This window comes from Sturnira hondurensis, unplaced genomic scaffold (genome assembly GCF_014824575.4).
Source record: "Sturnira hondurensis isolate 20B ecotype Veracruz unplaced genomic scaffold, ASM1482457v3 Scaffold0019835, whole genome shotgun sequence".
Lineage (NCBI taxonomy): Eukaryota > Metazoa > Chordata > Mammalia > Chiroptera > Phyllostomidae > Sturnira > Sturnira hondurensis.
Genome location: NW_028092466.1, coordinates 2,714,839 through 2,734,822, shown reverse-complemented (window position 1 = coordinate 2,734,822; position 19,984 = coordinate 2,714,839). Strand labels below are relative to the sequence as shown.

The 19,984-nt window shown below is 46.6% G+C and overlaps 1 protein-coding gene across 1 annotated transcript in view; it reads right to left on the bottom strand.

Annotated features, from left to right (window-relative positions):
• Positions 1-5,801: 5,801 nt before the first annotated feature.
• Positions 5,802-19,984, bottom strand: part of LOC118974618 (myosin-13) — a 49,812-nt gene continuing 35,629 nt past the window's right edge. The window contains exons 28-39 of the mRNA XM_037028109.1: positions 17,807-18,003; positions 17,281-17,464; positions 16,720-16,885; positions 15,787-15,911; positions 14,721-15,029; positions 14,410-14,613; positions 12,720-12,845; positions 12,266-12,436; positions 8,046-8,150; positions 7,867-7,962; positions 6,282-6,416; positions 5,802-5,903 (exon numbers count right to left, since the gene is read on the bottom strand). Of these exons, the coding sequence (XP_036884004.1) occupies positions 5,889-5,903; positions 6,282-6,416; positions 7,867-7,962; positions 8,046-8,150; positions 12,266-12,436; positions 12,720-12,845; positions 14,410-14,613; positions 14,721-15,029; positions 15,787-15,911; positions 16,720-16,885; positions 17,281-17,464; positions 17,807-18,003 (1,833 nt within the window). The 3' untranslated portion in view covers positions 5,802-5,888. The remainder of the gene's footprint in view (positions 5,904-6,281; positions 6,417-7,866; positions 7,963-8,045; positions 8,151-12,265; positions 12,437-12,719; positions 12,846-14,409; positions 14,614-14,720; positions 15,030-15,786; positions 15,912-16,719; positions 16,886-17,280; positions 17,465-17,806; positions 18,004-19,984) is intronic.

The following is a 19,984-nucleotide window of genomic DNA, read 5'->3' as shown; positions in this document are numbered from 1 at the left end:
TGTGCCTGCACTCTGAACAATGTAAATCCCCTGCCCTGAGCAGTTGGTCCTATGGATTTGCTGCTTTGATAGCCGTCTAGTTAGGGCTGGTAGGAAGTTGGGGGTGGGCTTGGCCCTGCAAGCCCCAATATCTCCCTACACAGAATTGCAGATTTGTTTGTTGTTGTTGTTTTGAATCCTCACCCGAGGATATTTTCACTGATGAGAAAGAGAAACATCAATCAGTTATTTCCTGTATGTGTCCCTTTTGGGGAATGAACCTGCAACCTGGGTGCACACCCTGATGGGGAATTAAAGCCACAACTTTTCGGTGTATGGGACGATGCTCCAACCAACTGAGCCACCTGGCCAGGACAGCAGATTTGTTTTTATTTGGATTTCATTGGTTCCATTTAGTGGCATGCTGGTAAATGTTTAACAAGCAAACAAATAAAAAGCCCACTGTTGTCATGTTTGCCAGCTTCTGTGGTGTGACTTTTTCCACCATGGCCTGTTTCAAGCTACCAACATGACATCACTGAATGTGGAGAGGGGACGCCATGTGAGTGGTACACCATTTGATGGTATCTCCACCACACAGGTTTATTAGCTATAAATAACCTCAGGAGCATAGATAATAATAAAAGGCAAGAAAAGTTAGGAACTTGTGTGTTTTAAATTTTTATTACCTTTGTTTTAATATATTTAGATAATTTAGCTTTTAATAATGTCTGGGCATAAAAACTGGCTCACAACATTTCTTAAAAATTATAGTTGGCTTTTATGAGCTGGTATGAGCAGGTTCCAGGACACTGTTGATGTCATTCAGACCCTGGAGGAAATACCTGCATCTTCATGGGTTCAAGAGGTATGAGCATGAACCCTGGTTTAAGTACAGTAAGGAGCCTGGGAGACATCCTAGCAGCCTGATCTTGGTGAAGGACCATGCCAAGCTGAAATGTGCAATGAAACTGAATGTGTCATTAGCATGCAAATGGGATTTGTGACCTGGAGATGTCCACAGGCTACAGTGACTCTTACTTTGCCTGGTCAGCTGGTCCTGCTCTGCAGGAGGGGACATGGAGTGGTGAAATGGGTCCTGTATAAATTAGGGCCCCAACAGGGAATACATGGCTCACCCAGGTCGGCATAAGGTGAGGAGTGTTTGAGAAAGAGACTCATTGCCCAGGTGTGGGCAGGTGTCAGAGAACCCCAAGGATTCAGCAGAACTCCAGGTCTGGTAGCTCAGGGTTCCATCACCTTCCCTAGGCCAGAAGGTGCAAGCAGGGGTGAGGAGACCAGTTACTGGAGATGGAGACCAGGGGGGCTAGGAAAGTGGGAAGGACATCTGACAGAAAATGGGACCTCTTTCTGCAGGGAGGGACGCAGGGAGTCAAAACCCTTGACTTCGCTCCGCTCTCTTTCCCTCTGCTCTCCTGGCCCAGCTCCCCATTGGCCAGACTCACCCAAAGCCAGAGGGCAAGGAGTCCCCTGCTGTCAGTCTTGGGCCATTCACTGAAAGAAGGTAGAAGGGGTCTGAAGAGTCAAATGACATAGGTCCGAATCTTGGGTATCTCCCTTGGAATGGACACTCTGATCCTTTGTCTTGGGCCTTTTGGAACTGCCATGGGCCACCTTCACCCAAGAGACATTCAGGTCTGGTCCTCTGCCTCTGGCAAGGGTACGGGGTTATTTGTGGAGGCGCACTGCCTTCTTTTCCAGCCTGCCCGAAGTTCCTGGGATCTGGACAGTGAGGTCTGGGAGTGGACACCCTCTCGTGGTTTCACCCTCCACTGCCTGGGCTGTCACCAGGCACTCTCTGCTTGGCCCATCAGAGCCCTCCCTCTCCTGCAGTCCCCCTTGCTATGGAAACTGAGGTAGGGGAGCCCTGCCCTGGGAGCCCGGAGACCTGGGTGAGTTGTTCTGACTGCATCCTCAGGAGTTTTCTGATCCTATCACTAATCTGAATACTTTCCTCTGAAAAACCAGGCACCTGGCCCAGATGGTCATGATTTCCAAGGACAGCTCTGTCTAATTTCAAGACTTTAGGCATGTCACCTTCATTAGCTTAATGAAAATCCTGTCTTTATACAGCCAGGAGGTGGCAGCAAAGCTCTGTTTTGAAGTGGCTTATAGGCCACGTAGGCTCTGTTCTCTGAGGCCCCATGGCTCCAAGTCCAGGTTTGGTGGCTGTTTCACTGCTGAATAGTAATAATAAAAATATAAACACCTTCCTTATAATCACTATTTTTAGTAAAACAGCCACAATGCCATCTTCAATGTGGGCAGTACTGTATAGTGGAGGAAACTTGCGTAATATCACACGGAATCTTTCAACACCATTGTGAAGACAGGAAGGACCTGGGACTCAGCCCCAGGTTGAAGCTGAGAGACATTCTCAGACCTACCCAAGGCCTCCTGGAAGGTATGATGTGCCAAGACAGAAGCTCAAGCTCTGTGCTGTGTACTCTCTCTCTCTCTCTCTGTGAAAGCCCCCTCGAGTTCCTTCTTCATTTTGGAGGGGCCAGGGGTACCAATCCAAAGAGCCCAAGACTTTGGAATGTGTCATTCCAGCTGCCAAGGCTTTGGAATGTGTCATGCAGATGCTGGGGAAGAACACTAAGCACAGGATCATGTTCATTACCTTCTCTTTCATCCAGGTCTCAGAAAATTAAAAAAAATTATTTTATTGTTGTCAGAGCATACTTGGTGTTAGGTATAAAGGATTCTCATTCATTCATCTCTCCATTTGATAATTGGGATTCTGATGTAGTAGAGGGCACTGTTATCTACTATGAAGGATATAGGAATGTTCTTTCTCTTCTAACTCTGAGACCAGGGGGCCTGGGCCTGGGATATTGGGTGCCAGGTTAGTGCAGGTAAGTCAAGGTAACTTGGAGTGGCTTCTTCCTAGGGACCCCCAGGAGACCTGGGGAGTACTTGAGCAGGTGGAACTCAGCTCTACTTTTGACAGGGTGTCAGGGAGGAGTGGCACTGTAGGAACTTTTTTGATGATCTCCAACTGCATGGTGCATGAATGCCTCAAACCAGAGGAAGCTCCTTAGAGACACAGCCCAAGCCCCAGACTGATGCCCATCTGGACCTGTCATACATGCCATCTGGTGCCCTGAGGCCATCTTCTCTGCCCATCAGGGTCAGAGGCTACCAGAGTGCTAACTGTATGCCAGGCTCCAGACCAAGGGTGCTTTTTGAATATTCCTATTTACCTCTGAAAGCAATCCTATAAAGTGCATCACTATACCCCATTTTACACATGAGGAAGCTGAGACTCAAAGTCACAAGACTCAAAGTAATTTGCCCCAAATCACAAAGCTGGTGAGTTGTGGGGCAGGACTGGATCCCAGGAAGGTGGGCCTCTGGGCTCTCACTGCTGCAGCACACACCACTTGGTCGGGGATGGACCCTTACTGGGAGACTGCGCTCTGAGGCAAGTCAGAAGAGCTGCCCTCTCGCTTCCTTCTAAACCCTGGGCAAGCCGTAGCCTGTCTGCAACAGCTCTGGAAATGAGGGCACGAATGCCTGCCTTATCTTCTGAGGGGATTGCTGGGAGACTGGCATGGATAGGAGGAGAATGGGCATCATAAAAAGCTGTTCTGCCCTGCCTGGTGTAGCTCAGTGGATTGAGTGTGGGCCTGCGAACCAAAGGAATGTGGTTCAATTCCCAGTCAGGGCACATGCCTGGGTTGCAGGCCAGTTCCCAGCCGGGGATGCATGAGAGGCAACCACACATTGATATTTCTCTCCCTCTCTCCTTCCCTTCCCCACTAAAAGATAAATAAATGAAATCTTTTTTTAAAAAAGTTGTTCTGTGTATCTGAAATGGTGGAAATGGTGTTGTTGCTCTTCTCGGGAAGGCAGTGCGGTAGGTGGCAGGAGGGGTGACCAAGTAACTGGTGTCTGTACTTCGAGAATGGCCTCAGTTTCCTTGCCTGTGAAATCGAGGAGAATAAAGAGATCATTGTTGATAGAATCTTCCACTACTACAGTCCAGCAGTGAGGATGAGGATGGTAGTGGTGGTGGTGACCATAGTGATGACAGTGGCGATGATGGTGAGGATAGAAATGATGGTAGTGATAGCAGTGATAGTGGTGACAGTGACAACAGTGAGGATGGCAATGACAGTAATAATGGGGATGTCAGACACCTGAGGTCACCTGACCTCAGAATTATTTCCTGTCACCATCCTGCTGCCAGCCCTCCTCACTCCCAGCCCCACTGCGTCCGAGTCAGGTGGGGGTGGGATGGTGAAGAAATGGGAAGGAGGACTAGGAGGCTGGAGAGAAGGAACGACCTAAGATTCTAGAGGAGAATGTACTTGTCTCACTGCCTGGAACATAGCGAACTGGTGCTTACTACTAGTTAATGGTTTATTGAGACGCAGTTCACATACCACACAGTTTGATGGCTTCTAGCTTATTCACAGAATTATACATCTATCACCACAGTCAACTGTAGAACATTCTCATTACCTGTAAGAGAAGCCCTGCGCCCTTGCCACCCAATGCCCTCATCTGTCCCAGTGAGCTTGTAATTTGTATTACCTCTGCCTTACACAAGAAGAAAATTGGGGCTCAAAGATGAGACAAACTTGCTCAAGGCCACACAGTTGATATGTGACATCAGGATCCCACCCAAGTTTGCTGAAAATCCAGGCTCATGCTCCTGACCACACAGGTCTGTTTGACTGGTGAGACACCTCAGGCTCAGAGAATATGTATAACTGACCAAAGGCCACACAACTATTAAGTGGTCAGGCTGGGACTCAGATGTCTTGTTGACCCCCAATCCAGTCCTTATTCCATCCTGCTGTATTCTCACCCCTTTGGGTTAAGCAAATTCACATAACCAGAATCAGTGGGATCCTGAGGGACTGGAGGAGAGCCCTAAAATTAGCAGCAGCTCCGTCATTGGTGCTGGGCCCAGCCCCAGCCCTGACTTTGAAAGTCAGTGGCTCCTAGGACTCACCTGCTCCCTCTGCCTCTTGGCCCTGAGCCCATTAGGAGGATCCATGCAGGCAGAGAAGAGTGACCCCAGCCAGAAGGAGGAGCAAGGATGGCAAGATAGGTAAGCCCCTATCAAGTCTTCCAAAGTGTCTGCCTTCCCAGGAGTACATGCATTTGAGAGCACCTCACACCTCCCAGATGTTATGGGAGCTGTGGATGGGTCTGAGAAGGGTGTAGACATGGTTCTAAGAGAGACGGGGTGGGAGGTAGAGTTGCTTGGCAGAAAGAGCCCTGTCTGGGAGTTTGTGATCTTTGGGTCTAGTCACCACTCTGCCTGGACAACTGCAGTCAGAGCACTTCATCAGTGTGGGCCCCGTCCCCCACCTGTACATTGAGGGAGAAAATGAAAATGAGGAACTTAACTTGAAAGAATCGGGAGTTCCTTGGAAGAACAGGTGCAGCAGTTATCTGAAGGGGTCTGCATTTTTAAAGGCTATGGAGGCAGGTATTTTGTCTGGCAGTGGGGCAAGGAGCCTCCACCTGCACATTCTTTACTTTCTTCATATGAAGAAGAGGTCAGTAGCCCTGGCTGATGTAGCTCAGTGGATTGAGCGCAGGCCTGTGAACTAGATGATTAGGGCACATGCCTGGGTTGCAGGCCAGTTCCCGGCAGGGGCCAGCTCCCAGCAGGGGATGCACGAGAAGCAACCATACATTGATGTTTCTCTTCCTCTCTCCTTCCCTTCCCCTCTAAAGATAAATAAATAAAATATTTAAAATAAAGAGGTCAGGCAGGATTTAACCAGTACCCCACAGAAGAGGAATGGACTGTGATAATCAACACAGTAGAGCTGAGGGTCTGTGCAGTTAGGAGAATTTATTTCTCATGGAATCTTCTTTTCACTCTCCTGGAGGTACCCATGGTAACAGGAGTCAGGAGGGCCTCATTCTTCCATCTTCTGTGAGAGAAAAAAAAATGTACACAGGAGATGAGTCAAACTGAAGGTGAGCCTGAGTATAGCCTTCAAGTGGGGCAGCTGGAAAGGCTGGTACTTCAGAAAAAATAGTAAGAAATGGTGTTATAAAAACAAAGCTGTCAGACCCCTGGAGAAGGGCTGCATCCCCTGGAAAGCAGGGCCTCTTGCAACAGGGAGGGTTGGGAATGGTAAGGTATGTGGCTCCTGGTCCCTCGCTGATGTTCTCCTGTGGGCCTGGTACCACGGGGTTCTGGCTACAGTAGTGGCATCTGTAAGTAACAATCAGCAGCAGAGAAAGGCACCTTCTGAACTCTCCCTGGTCCTGGGCACACGGGTTCTAGGAAAGAGGGTGGCTCTCACCTGGCCCCTGACCTCGCGGCTCTTGGCCCGCAGCTTGTTGACTTGGGACTCAGCGATGTCGGCTCGCTCCTCAGCCTCCTCCAGCTCATGCTGGGCCCTCCGGCATCTGGACAGCTGCGTGTTGGCCTGCTCCTCCTGAATGGAAAGCGGGGGGCGGGGGAAGGCTGAGGAAGCCCCTCACTCTGGCTCCGAGGCCCCCCAGGCCGTGCAGGGCTCTGGGAAACTGGGGAATCAGGAGAGCTTGGGCCCTGGATTCCCTGATGGCAGAGGAGAGAAAGCTGAGCTCCCCAAGGGTGGGGCTGCAGACTGCACCTGTCTCCTCTGTGCCATCCCTCCCACTAGAACTCTTTGAAAGAGACCCACATCCAGAGTCCTCCCAGGGCGCCTAGAGGTGTCACAGACTAATGGCCCATGACTAATAGGGCACAGACTGTGCCCTATTCCTTCTCCCATCATCATCTGCCTCTGGCCAGGCCGTTGTGTGGGTTCATTTCACCTTGAACCAAGGGTTCCTGACCAAGGGGGCCTTCTGGGCTCCCTCCAGGCGGGCTGGTCCTGCTGATACTCTACTAATATGAAACGCAATAAGTTCTCCCCATGTAACCAGTTCAGATCTGCCTCCCCGATGTCAAGATGGAACCGACCCACCCACTGGGCAGAGAAGAGAAAGGACGAGGAGAGAAGCCATATGTTCAGTCATTCATGAGGGCAGGGTCCTTGAATTCGGTTCCTCAGAATACTAGTCCTGTGGGATGCCCTGCCTGTAATGAAAGGGTCCCCAGGCCCATTAAGGGCAGGAAGTGCTCCATTCTGCAATGTCTCTTCCTTTTGAAAGTCAGTTACATATGACTTACAATATCTGAGTGTCCTTGAAGTAAAGCCACCAGTTCAACTTTGTTCAACCTAGCATTTCCCAATCTATTTCTTTTCTGTAAAAGAAAACATTCCTCCCTCCTCCAGTACCAGCTTCCTGCTATTAACATTCCTCAGACCTAATGTCCTCAGAAGACACTTTGGGAAATGCTGGTTTGGGCCCATTCCATTACTTCTCTATTGGTTTTCCCCATGTGATCAAGGGAAGATCCAGAAGGAGAGACAGGAGTGGTGGATATTAGGGAGGGTCAGGAAAGAAAGAGGTTGTAGGGACCAGGAAGGGGGATGGGGTGAGAGGGTGGAGGCGGGGGTGTCAAGATGACATGTACTAGGATGAGGTGCCTGAGGTGAGGTCACAGGGGCTGGTGGGGTGGGCTGAGGGGGTGCGGGAGTCAGGGTGAAGAGAGGCTGGCAGGTGGGCTTAGATACTCCGGGGTGGGTGGGGTATGAGACGGTGAGGTGGGCTGAAGCCGAGTGAATAAATGGAGGGGGCTGGGTCATAGGGGGTGAGGCAAGGGCACAGAGGTGGGGGAGATGGGGCAGGGTTGTGCCATACAGAGCAGGGGAGGGAAGAGTACAGGTGTCCCTGTTCTTACAGCCTGTGAATACTTAGGCCTCGGGCTCTGTGAATGGTGGGAAACAGGAACACACTCCCACTCGGGGCTGGGGGACACTCAAGCTGGCATGGGCTCCTGAGACCTCCCCCACTTACAGCCTCCTCAGCCTGCCTCTTGTATGCCTTCACTTTGGCCTGCAGCTTGTCCACTAGGTCCTGGAGTCTGAGGATATTCTTGCGGTCCTCCTCAGCCTGCAAACAGAGCATTGTGTGGGGTCCCCACACCACTGTTGCTTCTGATCAACAAAGCACCTCTCAGGGTTTGGGAGCTCTACCTGGTAAGTCATTTCCTTGACTTTTCGCTCATATTTGTGGGCTCCTTTCAGAGCTTCGGCTCCCCTCTTCTGCTCAGCATCAAGCTCATTTTCCAATTCCCTCACCTGCAGGTGGCAAAGAGAATGCAGAATTCAAGTCAGATATCCCAGGCTTCTCTCATGGGTCTGTCATTTTAGGGTAAACTGGAGCCAAGAGTGTCCAACCTTTTGGTGTCTCCGGGCCACATTGAAAGAAGAACTGTCTTGGGCCACACATTAACTACACAAACTTCAATGAAAACTGATGAGCAAAGAAAAGGGAGTTTAAGTAAATTTATGATTTTGTGTTGGGCCACATTCATAGCCATTGTGGGCTGCATGTGGCCCGCAGGCTGCAGGCTGGACACCTCTGCATGTATTTTGTGAAAGTGTTTCTTCCTAGGACCCAGAATCCACATTTTATTCACAAGGCCACCTCTAGGGCATGCAGTGGCTTTGCGCAAATGAGAACAAGATACCCTCTTTAGTCAGGGACAGTCTCAGGTGCACACAGCTTGGATACTGGGTTTGGCTTTGCAAAGATGTCCCTTCCTCTGGGGCCCAGCAGAAGGGTGAGAGCTGTGCTTCAGCCTGACTTGTTCATGCAGATGAAAACGGCATGACTGCTCACGGTGGCCCTGATTCCTGATCAGGAGGGCCCAGGGGTGTGGAGAGGACCTGAGCCAGGAGTCCAAGCATACTCAAGTTCCAGGCCCAGCTAAGTGATCCGAAGCAAGGCAGCTACCCTCACTGAGTTTTTGTTTATTTAGGATGGAGATTGTAATTCCTGCCCAAGTTACCTCCCATGTGGGGGTCAAATTAGACAGTAGGTGTGGAAGTATTTTTTAAATGATAGAGTATGACACAGGTGTTATTAATTTCATAGCTACTTCCACCTTTCCTGAAGTCATGATGCCAGAGGACAGCCATTGAGGACTCACGTCACCAACTGTGATCCTAACTCCACAGTCCAGAGAGAGTCAAGAAGTGGGGGTGGCAGCCAGCCACCAGAAATTCTGGCTGCCACAGATAGACTCACCAGAGTGGCTTTGAAATCTACCAGCGGAACAGGCTAACTCTGGGATCTGTCCCAAACAAGATCCCTACCCCCACCCTATCCTATGGGTCCTGGGAAGCTGTCTTCCATCAGGTCCTACAAAAAATTATTTTCCTGGGAGTGCTCTCTAGGCCTCTGTCAGGTGTATGAAACCAAGATAACAGAAGGACAGGCCTAAGCTCAGTTTAATAAAATAGTAAATAACTACTATTTTATTATTAAAAATAAGCATTCAAAGATTTTTTTTGGAGAAGTCCTAACTTCCCTGGTGTTTACTTTTGTCACTCGTGCTTTCTTTTGCTTTTCAGCAAAAGAAACCTATTTTACATTTAAAGTGTGCAAGTGCTGGAGACCATCCCCTGGGAGGCCGGCACAAAGAATGGCTGTGTTTGGGCCCTTCCTGCTGGGAGAAGTGGTTTCCTTCTCTTGTCATTCCTCCTTCTCCTTCTCCCCCACTCTTTCAGTTCCTCTTTTTGGGGACAACAGAGACATTCTGACAACCTCCTCCACACAGCCCTTCTTCAAAATGTTAACTGGTAGTGGAGCCCATTTAAAAAAATCAAATAAACCAGCACAGGCCTAAGGAGGGGAAAGGAAGGAAAACATGAAACAAATGAAACAATTTGGAAAGAAACTAAACAACTACAAATACACTCCCAGTTGAAGAAGCAGCAGGACTGTCCTGTGTGGTTCATTGACTTTCCTGGAGCACCAGCCTGGAGGAAGGGCCAGGCCCCCTCTAAGAAGGAAGCAGTGAGAAACACACCAGCACTGCAGATTGCCTTTAGAGATCAGGAAATCAGGGAAGTGAGTGAGACCCAGGAGTGGGAGACAGAGGGAGACGCCAGATTTTACACAGGATGGGCCCAACTGGAGGTTGGTTGGTTCAAAATTTAAATTCAACTAAAATGTATAATTTTATGGTTATAAGGCATATTTCCCCCATTTATGTGGATCTGAAACTATAAATTTAGAATGTGGACATTTAAAAATGTCATTAAACACTGAAGAAAGAAAGTAAAGAAGATACAAATAAGTGGAAATACATATCATGCTCATGGATAGGAAGAACTAACATTGTTGAAGTCTCCATACTCCCTAAAGCAATCTATAGATTTAAAGCAATTCCTATCAAGATTCTAATGACATATTTCACAGAACTAAAACAAATACTAAAAAATTCATATGGAACCACAAAAGGCCCTGCATAGCAATAGCAATCCTGAGAAAGAAGAACAAAGTTAGAGGAACCATGCTACCAAATATCAAACTATACTATAAGGCCATAGTAATCAAAACAGGATGGTACTGGCACAAAAGCAGACACATAGATCAATGGAATAGAATAGAAAGCCCAGAAATAAACCTGCACCTTTATAGTCAATTAATATTCAACAGAGGAGGCACGCATATAATGGGCTAAAGATAATTTATTCAATAAATGGTGCTGGGAAAATTGGACAGATACATGCAGAAAAACAAAAGTAGATCACCTTCTTAATCCACACACAAGAACAAATTAAAAATGAATGAAAGACTTAAATGTTAGACCCCAAACCATAATCATAGAAGAAAACATAGGTGGCAAAATCTTGGACATTGCTTATAGTAAAATTTCATTGGTTATATCTCCCCAGGCAAGGGAAACAAAAGAAAAAATAAACAAGTGGGACTATATCAAACTAAAAATATTTTGCACAGCAAAGGAAAATATCAACAAATAAAAAGACAACACACACAATTCACCAATACATCTGATAATAGGTTAATATGTAAAATCTATAAAGTACTTATAAAACTCAACACCAAAAAAGCAAACAACCAAATTAAAAAATGGGCAAAGGACCTGAATAGATATTTATCCAAAGAGGACATACAAATGGCCAATAGACATGTGAAAAAATGCTCAATATCACTATTCATTGGAGAAATGTAAATTACAAACCATAACGAGATACCATCTCGTTACCATCTTACACCTGTCAGAATGGCTATCATCAGGAAATCAACAAACAACAAGTGTCAGCAAGGATGTATAGAATGGGAAATCCTTTTGCACTGTTGGTGGAAATGCAGATTGGTGCAGCCACTGTGGAAAGCAGGATAGAGACACCTCAAAAAATTAAAAATGGATCTGCCTTTTGACCCAGTGATGCCACTTCTAGGAATATATCTGAAGGAACCCAAAACACTAATTCAAAAGAACATAAACACCCCTAGGTTCATTGCAGCGTTATTTACAGTCGTCAAGAGATGAAAGCAGCCCAAGTGTTCATCAGTAGATGAGTGGATAAAACAACTATGGGATATAATTACACAATGGAATACTACTCGGCCATTAAAAACAAGAAAGTTTTACCCTTTGCAACAGTATGAATGGACCTGGAGAATACTATGCTGAGTGAAATAAGCCAACAATGGAAAGGGAGAGTTGGGTGGGGAAGAAAATAAATCATGATCATGTTCCATTTCTTTTAAAAACTTGAAAAAAGTTTAAAAAGATTTCAGTTATTGAATTTAGTTTATTTTAGTGTTTTTTAGAGAGAGAGGGGAGGGGAGGGAGAAAGAGAGGGGGGGAACATCAATGCAAGAGAGATACATCGACCATATGAGTGAAACCATGTGATTTCACTCATATGTGGAATCTAATGAGAAAACTGAACAAACAAGTAAAATAGAGACAGTCTCATAGATGGAGAGCAGATGACAGCTAGTTGCTGGGGTGGGAGCAGGGCGGGGTGGGGGGATGAGGGTAGAGGATGGAGGGATTGAGCAAAAAGGGAAAAGGACTCATGGACATGGACAACAGTGTGGTGACTGCTGCAGGAAAAGGGTACAAGGGGACTAAATGCTAACGGAAAAAGTACAATAAAGACTACATTAAAAAATTAAAATGTCATTACACTACAGTTATTGAGGCATAAGCATTCCAAAGTGGATTTGTGTGTGTTGGGGTGTAGGGACCATCAAAAAAAATAGGTGGGAAATTTGGCTCACAGGGAGTTTTGCAAACAGCCCTCAGACTAAGTGTGCAGTCTGTTCAATCAGTGGCCCCTTTTCCAGAACCTAAATCTCCAGATTGTGATTCTGCCTGAGGCAGCTGAACTGTATCACTTTGACAGTGAGTCCTTTTAGGCCACCCTACCCGGTTCTCCAGTTTCTGGATCTGCTTCTTCCCGCCCTTCAGAGCCAGCTGCTCAGCCTCATCCAGGCGGTGCTGCAGGTCCTTCACCGTCTGCTCCAGGTTCTTCTTCATCCGCTCCAGGTGGGCGCTGGTGTCCTGCTCCTTCTTCAGCTCCTCAGCCATCATGGCTGCCTGGTGAAGTTTACAGAAAACATCAGTGGGCCATCCGCCCATCCCTATCTGGACCATGTGGAGGACACTGCTAAGGTTGGTACAGTGTGTGCTGACACATGTCTCCCTCACTGAGTGGGCACTGCACTCTTCCCCACTCTGCTTCTGATCATTCCACCTCTGCAGGAAGCCACCACTGACAGACCTTGGTTTTAAGGAGATGAAAGCTACTCGTCATGCATGGGATTAGAGGCCCCCACCTTGTCTCCCAGCGGTGTCTCTGAAGGGAAAGAATCGAGCTCACATCTGTGATGGCTTTCTTGGCCTTCTCCTCCGCATTTCTGGACTCCTGGATGGAGCTCTCCACCTCTGCCTGGCACTGGGCTATATCAGCTTCCAGTTTTTTCTTGATATTTATCAGGCTTGTGTTCTACGAGAAACATTAGATACCAGACTGTAGGTTATATATATTTGGACACTTGAAACAATGGAAAGGGAGAGTTGGGTGGGGAAGAAAATAAATCATGATCATGTTCCATTTCTTTTAAAAACTTGAAAAAAGTTTTAAAAGATTTCAGTTATTGAATTTAGTTTATTTTAGTGTTTTTTAGAGAGGGGGGAGGGGAGGGAGAAAGAGAGGAGGGGAAATATCAATGCAAGAGAGATACATCGACCAGTTGCCTCTCACATGCTCCGAGCTGGGGACCTGGACTGCAACCCAGGCCTGTGCCCTCCCACTTCTTATTTTTCACGTGGGGATTTGCTAGGCATTGTTTCATTTTTGAACAAACAGAAAGTTCCGAGACAGATCCAAGAATTGCAGATAAAATAATTGAATAAATGATAAAGTTTGACTTTCAAATACTTGAGGAAGAACAGATTATTCGAAAAAGCTGTTAAAAACAGGAAATAATTTGTAGATGTGACTATATAAAAAAATAATTCTAATGATCAAATCCTACCATAAATGGAACTGTAAAAGTGAAGACAAACTGGGATACATTTACAATGTCACTGAAAAATTCTCTTCCTTAACATATAAGACAAATCAACAAGAAAAAAGGCCAAAACTACAAATAGATAAGACGTAACAGAGGAAATCCAATGGCAAAAAATACAATGATGAAAATTAAAAGAACATGATGAAATGTTTTTCCTCAGTAATAAAGAAGTAAGAATTTTTTAAAGAGGTATTTTCAACAATAAACTTGGTAAAAAATAATAGCTGTGGTCTTTGAGAATTCATAGGAAAGAGCTTCCATATATTTTCCCAATGGGTAATAAAAACTGGGACAACTTAATTGAAGATCAGTTTATAATATATTATGAATGCCTCTCTTGTTTGGATTCTAAAGCTTTACTTCTAGAAATTTATTTACTTCTAGGAATATTAGAGAAATAATAATAATGGATACATGTGAAAACTTAGTTATAAAGAAGTTTAGTATGGCAGCCTCTTTAATAGTAAGTTTTTTGGGGGGAAACATCCAACCATAGAGAATTGGTTAAATAAAAATGCCATAACACGCAGCTAGAATGAACTACTATTCTGCCATAAAAATCGCCATAGAAGACTACCTAAAGATGGAGAAATATGTTCACGACACATTGTTAAATGAAAATCACAAAAAGTGTGATATTTTTACAAAAAATATATAATATTTTATGTACATATAGACAAGGGCTTAGAATGAAAGGTCTCAAAGTGTTAATGATATGGTTGGCATTGTCCTTCTACTTGTTTGTATTCTCAATTTTTTATTAAAATATTTATAAAATATTTTTAAACTTTCATAAAAATAACAAAAAACAATTATTTGAAAGGTAAGCCTAACTTTCTAAGATTATGGCTTCAGTGTTACTTCTGTGAAGGCTTCTCCAGTCCCTCATGCAATGGTTCCTCCTTCCTTGCTCTGACTGCCCCACAACACACACAGCTTTTTATCTCCAAGTGAAAGAGCGTGGCCTCCCAGTGGGAGGGCAGACGGCTGCACCTGGGAGTGTAGAAGCTGCACCCGGTCGCTGGCGTCCAGAAGCTCCTGCTCCGACAGCCGCCGGGTCCGCTCTGTCTGCTCCAGGGCCACCTTCATCTCCTCCAGCTCCTCCAGTAAGAGCCCATTCCTGCGCTCCGTAATGGCCAGCTGCTCTTTGAGGTCCTCGTTGGTCCTTAGGGTGTCATCCAGTTGCAGCTGGGAGTCCTTCAGGGAAAATCAGGAGTGGGGCTAGAGCCAGGGCAGGTGGGTGGGATAGGGGCTGGCGGATGAGGGGAGGGCCCAGCCAGGGCTGGCCGAGGCCACGCCCTCACCTTGAGCTGGCCCTGCACCGAGCGCAGGTGTTTCTGGGTCTCCGCCAGCTGGCGGTTGGAGTGGCCTAGCTGAATCGCTATCTCATTGAGATCTCCTTCCATCTTCTTCTTGAGCCTCAAGGCATCGTTGCGGCTCCGGATCTCAGCATCCAGCATGCTTTGCATGGCGTCTGCTGCCCGCTGGCTGTTTTTCTTCAGCTGCTCGATCTCTTCATCCTTCTCAGCAACCTTGCGGTCAAGCTCGGATTTTACCTGGCTCAGCTCTAGTTGGACACGCAAGATCTTGCTCTCTTCATGTTCCAAGGAGCCCTGGTAAAAGCAAAGGAGCGATTGGAGGTGCTGTAGGCACTTGAAAAGGTATTTTCATCCCCATTATGACAGAATGGGAATAATAGCCATTTTACAGATGAATAGAACAGTACTCAAAAAGGTCAAATGATTTACTCCTAAATGTCCCTGCTAGTAATGAAACTGGAACTAAAACGTTTTTTTATTAACAATCAGGTCTTGAGGAGGACAGGGCATCTTTTTGAATTAGTGAAAATTTTATTGAGTGTGTCTATTTTAATAAGGCTATAAATCAGGAGCCAGTCTATTCTCTAAAATGACAGGGCAATTGCTCTCCTGCTATCCTGTGTTATGCAGATTTCCTGGGAAGTATCTCAATCACCGGCCCTGGACTGGCCACAGCTGACTGTGACATTGGACAGGGCACTGTTGTGACTGCAGAATCTGAGGAGCCAGAGATGTGCGTCTGCAGCTTGGTTAAAACTGAGGGATTTGGAACGAGCTCTCGGATGCTTGGTGAATGATTTCTTCCTTCCTGAGAGGAAAACACTGAGGACATAAGAAACGAATTTATTTTCATAAGGGGAAATACAATGGCCTAGAGGACACCAGGAGACGAAGCAGCAAAGCACAGCTGTTTCCCCAGGGCAGCTGGATGTTGTTCCCCAGAAAGGCCTCAGGGCCTCTTGGCGTGAAGGGCCCCAAAGTGGGGAGCTGGCCCCACAACTTCAGTGTCCTGCCCTCCTGAGCTTCCCTGTGTCACATCCCAGACACTTGCCTCCACCTCCTCTAAGGCAGCCTGGAGCTCTGACTTTTCTTGTTCCACTTGCTTCTTGGTCTTTTCCACTTCCTGAAGATTCTTGCCAGTTTCTGCAATCTGCTCAGTTAGGTCAGAAATCTCTTCTGCAAAGGACAGGCTTGATTTAGGCTATTACAACAGTCTCTGTTTGACACCACAGGCATTTGCCAGGCAGTTTAGGGACTGGCGATTAATTCAGGACATTTATATAGGAGAAAATACAAGAAGCCCTTTGGGTGATGTGTCAGCAAAATGCAGGTGGACTGCCTCACCTGAACTGTGCAGAAAGAGGAGTGACAAGAAGAGTGCACGGCCCTAGAACTTCACCAAGTACACAAAGTGGTCCAGAGGACCAGAGATGAGAATTGTGCACAAAATGCATAGAATCATTGTCTTTTAGAGCTTTTGGGTCTATGTAAGTTTTTTATCCTTACATGAGGACATTTAAAAAAGTTCCTATTAGAGAGAGAAGAAGAGAGAGAAAAATATCAATTGGTTGCCTCCTGTATGCGTCTAAGCAAGAGATTGGACCTACAACCCTTTGGTTATGGGATGATGGTCCAACCAACAGAGATGTACTGGCCAGGGCTGGTTTAATTTTGTAGGTCAGGAGTCTAAGGACCTAAGGGACTTAGTGACATATCCAAGGACACAAAGCTACACAGAGACATCTGTGGGAGACATCTGGGGAGATGTTCTGTAACCCCCTGTGCCCTGTTTCTGAGCATGTGACTTTGTTATAACTATGCCTTACATTAGGAGGGCTCAGGCATCAAAGTAAACTAAGCAGATGTGAGGATTTTGTGGGGTGGTGGGAAGGAGGAGGCGTTTGGAGGTGGCTGTGCACATGTGGGGGAGGGTGGCCAGAAGAGAAGGAGAATATCACACACCCATGGTAAGGAGAGAGCTTACCTTGCAGATTTTTATTCTCCCGCCTCAGTGTCTCTAACTGATCCACCACCTCCTCGTAGGTGTTCTGCATCTTGAAAATTTCAGTACTAAGTGACCTGGACTCTTTTTGAGATGCTTCCAACTCAGCTTGACTCTCATCCAGCTTCTGCTTCCACTCTGTGAGGACCTAGGAGAAGATAAAGGGACACTTGAGAAACAGAAAGGGTCAGGGGACCATCAACAACACCAAGGTTTTATTTGCCCTTCCATCCTTGGGACTAGAGAAAAACGGGGGCCCCCATTCCAAGTCAGGGACTCCCCATTCTGGTATCCATCTAATGGCCTGCTGTATGTTTTCGTCTCACAGTAAACTGAATTAGCTTTAAGTAAATAGAAAATTTCCTTTAAGTAAATAGAAAATTTTCGTCACAAAAGTAAAGAGACACCGCAATTTCCCAAACCTCCCTGGACTGGGACTCACTGCTCAGACTGAGGGCCCCCTCGGCTGTGTGCACATCACACACACATGGGCGTGAAGGGCTGACCCATTCATCCCACTGCCGTCACATGGTAGGGGATGACCTTATCGAAGTTCCTCTGCTTCTTGTCCAGGGTGGCGCAGGCGGTGTTGGCTCGCTCCAAACCCAGCATCAGGTCGTCCACCTCTCCCTGCAGCCGCTGTTTGGTTTTCTCCAAGGAAGCGCACTTGGAGCTCACCGCCTCCGTGTTTTCCTCAGCTTCTTGCAACCTCTGGGCCAGTTTTTTCCTAAGAGAACCAGATTTTTTTCTGACAAAAGTGGACTATTGTGGAAGTGTTATATCAGGACAGAAACAGCCTGTAGGGATTGGAACTTGATTAGAGCCAGACTTGGAGTTTGATGAATGGAGAGGGTTTAAGTGACATCTGAAGGATCCCCAAGTGCTTAGTAACAAAGCAGGTCACTGAGGAGGCACCAAAGGGACCAGATGGGATGGATGGTACACCGCAGGAAGGACAGGAACTCCCTATGTGAATGCTTAAGAAAACCCCAAGGCCTGGGAAGAGAGATGCTCTGTTCCTTCACTTGTGCCTAGAGCCACCTCTCTTGCTGTAACCTGGGAGCCGTACTTGGCCTCCTCCAGCTCCTCTGTGCGCTGGATGGCATCCGTCTCGTACTTGGTCCTCCACTGGGCAACCTCGCTGTTGGCCTTGGACAGTGCCCTCTGCAGCTCGGCCTTGGCTTCCTGCTCCTCCTCGTACTGTTCCCGCAGCAGGTCACAGTCGTGGCGGGAGGACTGCAGGGCATGGGCCAGGGCGTTCTTGGCCTGAGAATTACCGTGGTGACAGAATGTAGAATATGCTATGCTCCAAGTTAAGGCATTTTCATTTAAATTGCACTTCCTAAGTTGAATCATTTTCATGCTGCCTTCACAGATGTTGCTGTGACAGCATGTTACTTGTTTTATTTACTTAATTTTTAAAAAAAAGTTGACTCCTCTATTAAATTTAAATATTTTAAAAGTAAACTTACCCTACAGTAAATAGAACAACATTAACATTGATAATAATCAGAATGTAACTGTAAGAATAAATGCTATTGCCCTGGCTGGGGGCTCAGTTAGTTGGAGTGTTGTCCCACACACCAAAAGGTTGCAGGTTCAATCCCTAGTTGGGGCACATACGAGAGGCAACCGATCGATGTCTCTCTCTCTCTCTCTTTCTCTTTTTCTCCTTCCCTCCCCTCTTTCTCTCTCTATAAAAATCAATAAACACATCTTCAGGTTTGGATAAGAAAAAAGAATAAGTGCAACAGAAATAAAGTAATACCATTACTTTCGGATGAGGTACTTTGCTGCTATGGCTCTGTGCTTATTTCTCTGTCTTAATAAGGAAAATGAGCAAGTGCTAAAGAGATGATATCCAAGATGAGAGCAATTCCTTATGCAATCCGAATTGAAGCAAAATTGGAAAGGGAATACCTTCCTCCTCTCTACTTGATACAATGCTATGGAATGCTGTGATCGCAAACAACTTGAAAGCATCTGCTGCCACCAGTGGACTGTTTCTCCATATCTGTGGACCCTGTGTGATCCCTGCCACCCCATGGCTCTGCCTCCTCTTCCTGAGCAGGGAGGTCATGCCCAGGGCCCCCACACAATTTTCTACCTGGTCAGGAGGATGGACAGTTTAGCTCTCATCATCATAGTCACAAAACATGTTGGTGCCACCAAGTGCAGCAAGTCATACACTTTCACCCTCTCACTGTATGTGTGTATGTGTGTGTGTGTATATATATTTCAGTACTAAATATGAACATTTATTTGGTATCCAATGGTGATACAACATCCTGGCAGTGGGAAGTGGAGAGATTTTGTCACCCAAATACTTCCATATGATACTGATCCAAGGGTAGGTAGGACTGGGCCACAAGTCTTCAAACCACCTGGCTCACAGAACAGGTATTTATTGAGCACCTAAACTATTATACAGGCCAATCCCTCTGCCAGACACCAAAACTTGGCCCAAGAAGGAAAGCGCAGCTGCTACAGTGCCCTGGCCAGAGGACAGCCCTGCTCCTCAAGTGGACATTCTCATTACTCAGTCAGGCTCTGGTTCTCATTGCTCCTCTGGCCCTGCATCCACCACTCCCACCATATGTACAACAGGGAGATGGCAGGCAAATGGAGCACTGCTCTCATTTAGATAGAGCCTGAGAGAATGCGAAAGGATTGCTCTCTCAGGCTTGGATGGGCATGGCGACATCAGAATTACAATTAGATACTCTTGTGGACTCTTGGATTCTCATTCTAGTGCTTGAACACACATCAGCAGCATTTGCTAAGCATGTACTGTGTGTACTGTTCTGCTGTGCACCATGCCTACTGTTAACAACCACAGTGAGGAAAAAATCCTTCTTGTCCTCTAGGAGTTTACGGATCAATGAGGCACATGCAATACAAACATAAACACCTAGATATTGACATCAAGAATGTGGTGATGCTGTTCATGTTTGTGCAGATGCCCCAAGTCCCCCTTAAACCAAGCAGTCTTTTGGCAGGAGAGTAGCTTACAATTGGGTGTTATAGCAGGGGAAAGGCAAAGTGTGATGAAGAAGAAAGACCGGGATGTTTTATGGGACTGTAATGAACTGCTAGGTAGTGTGAAAAAATACACAGAGGCAGTGATGGGGAGGGGTGCCCCTGGGTGGAGAGGGGAGTTCATCACACCACGCTGTGGGGCAGAGAAACCAGAGAAGGGAGTTCCCTGAAGGAGTTTTCTTGCTCTGAGGAAGAAGGTCCAACGCCA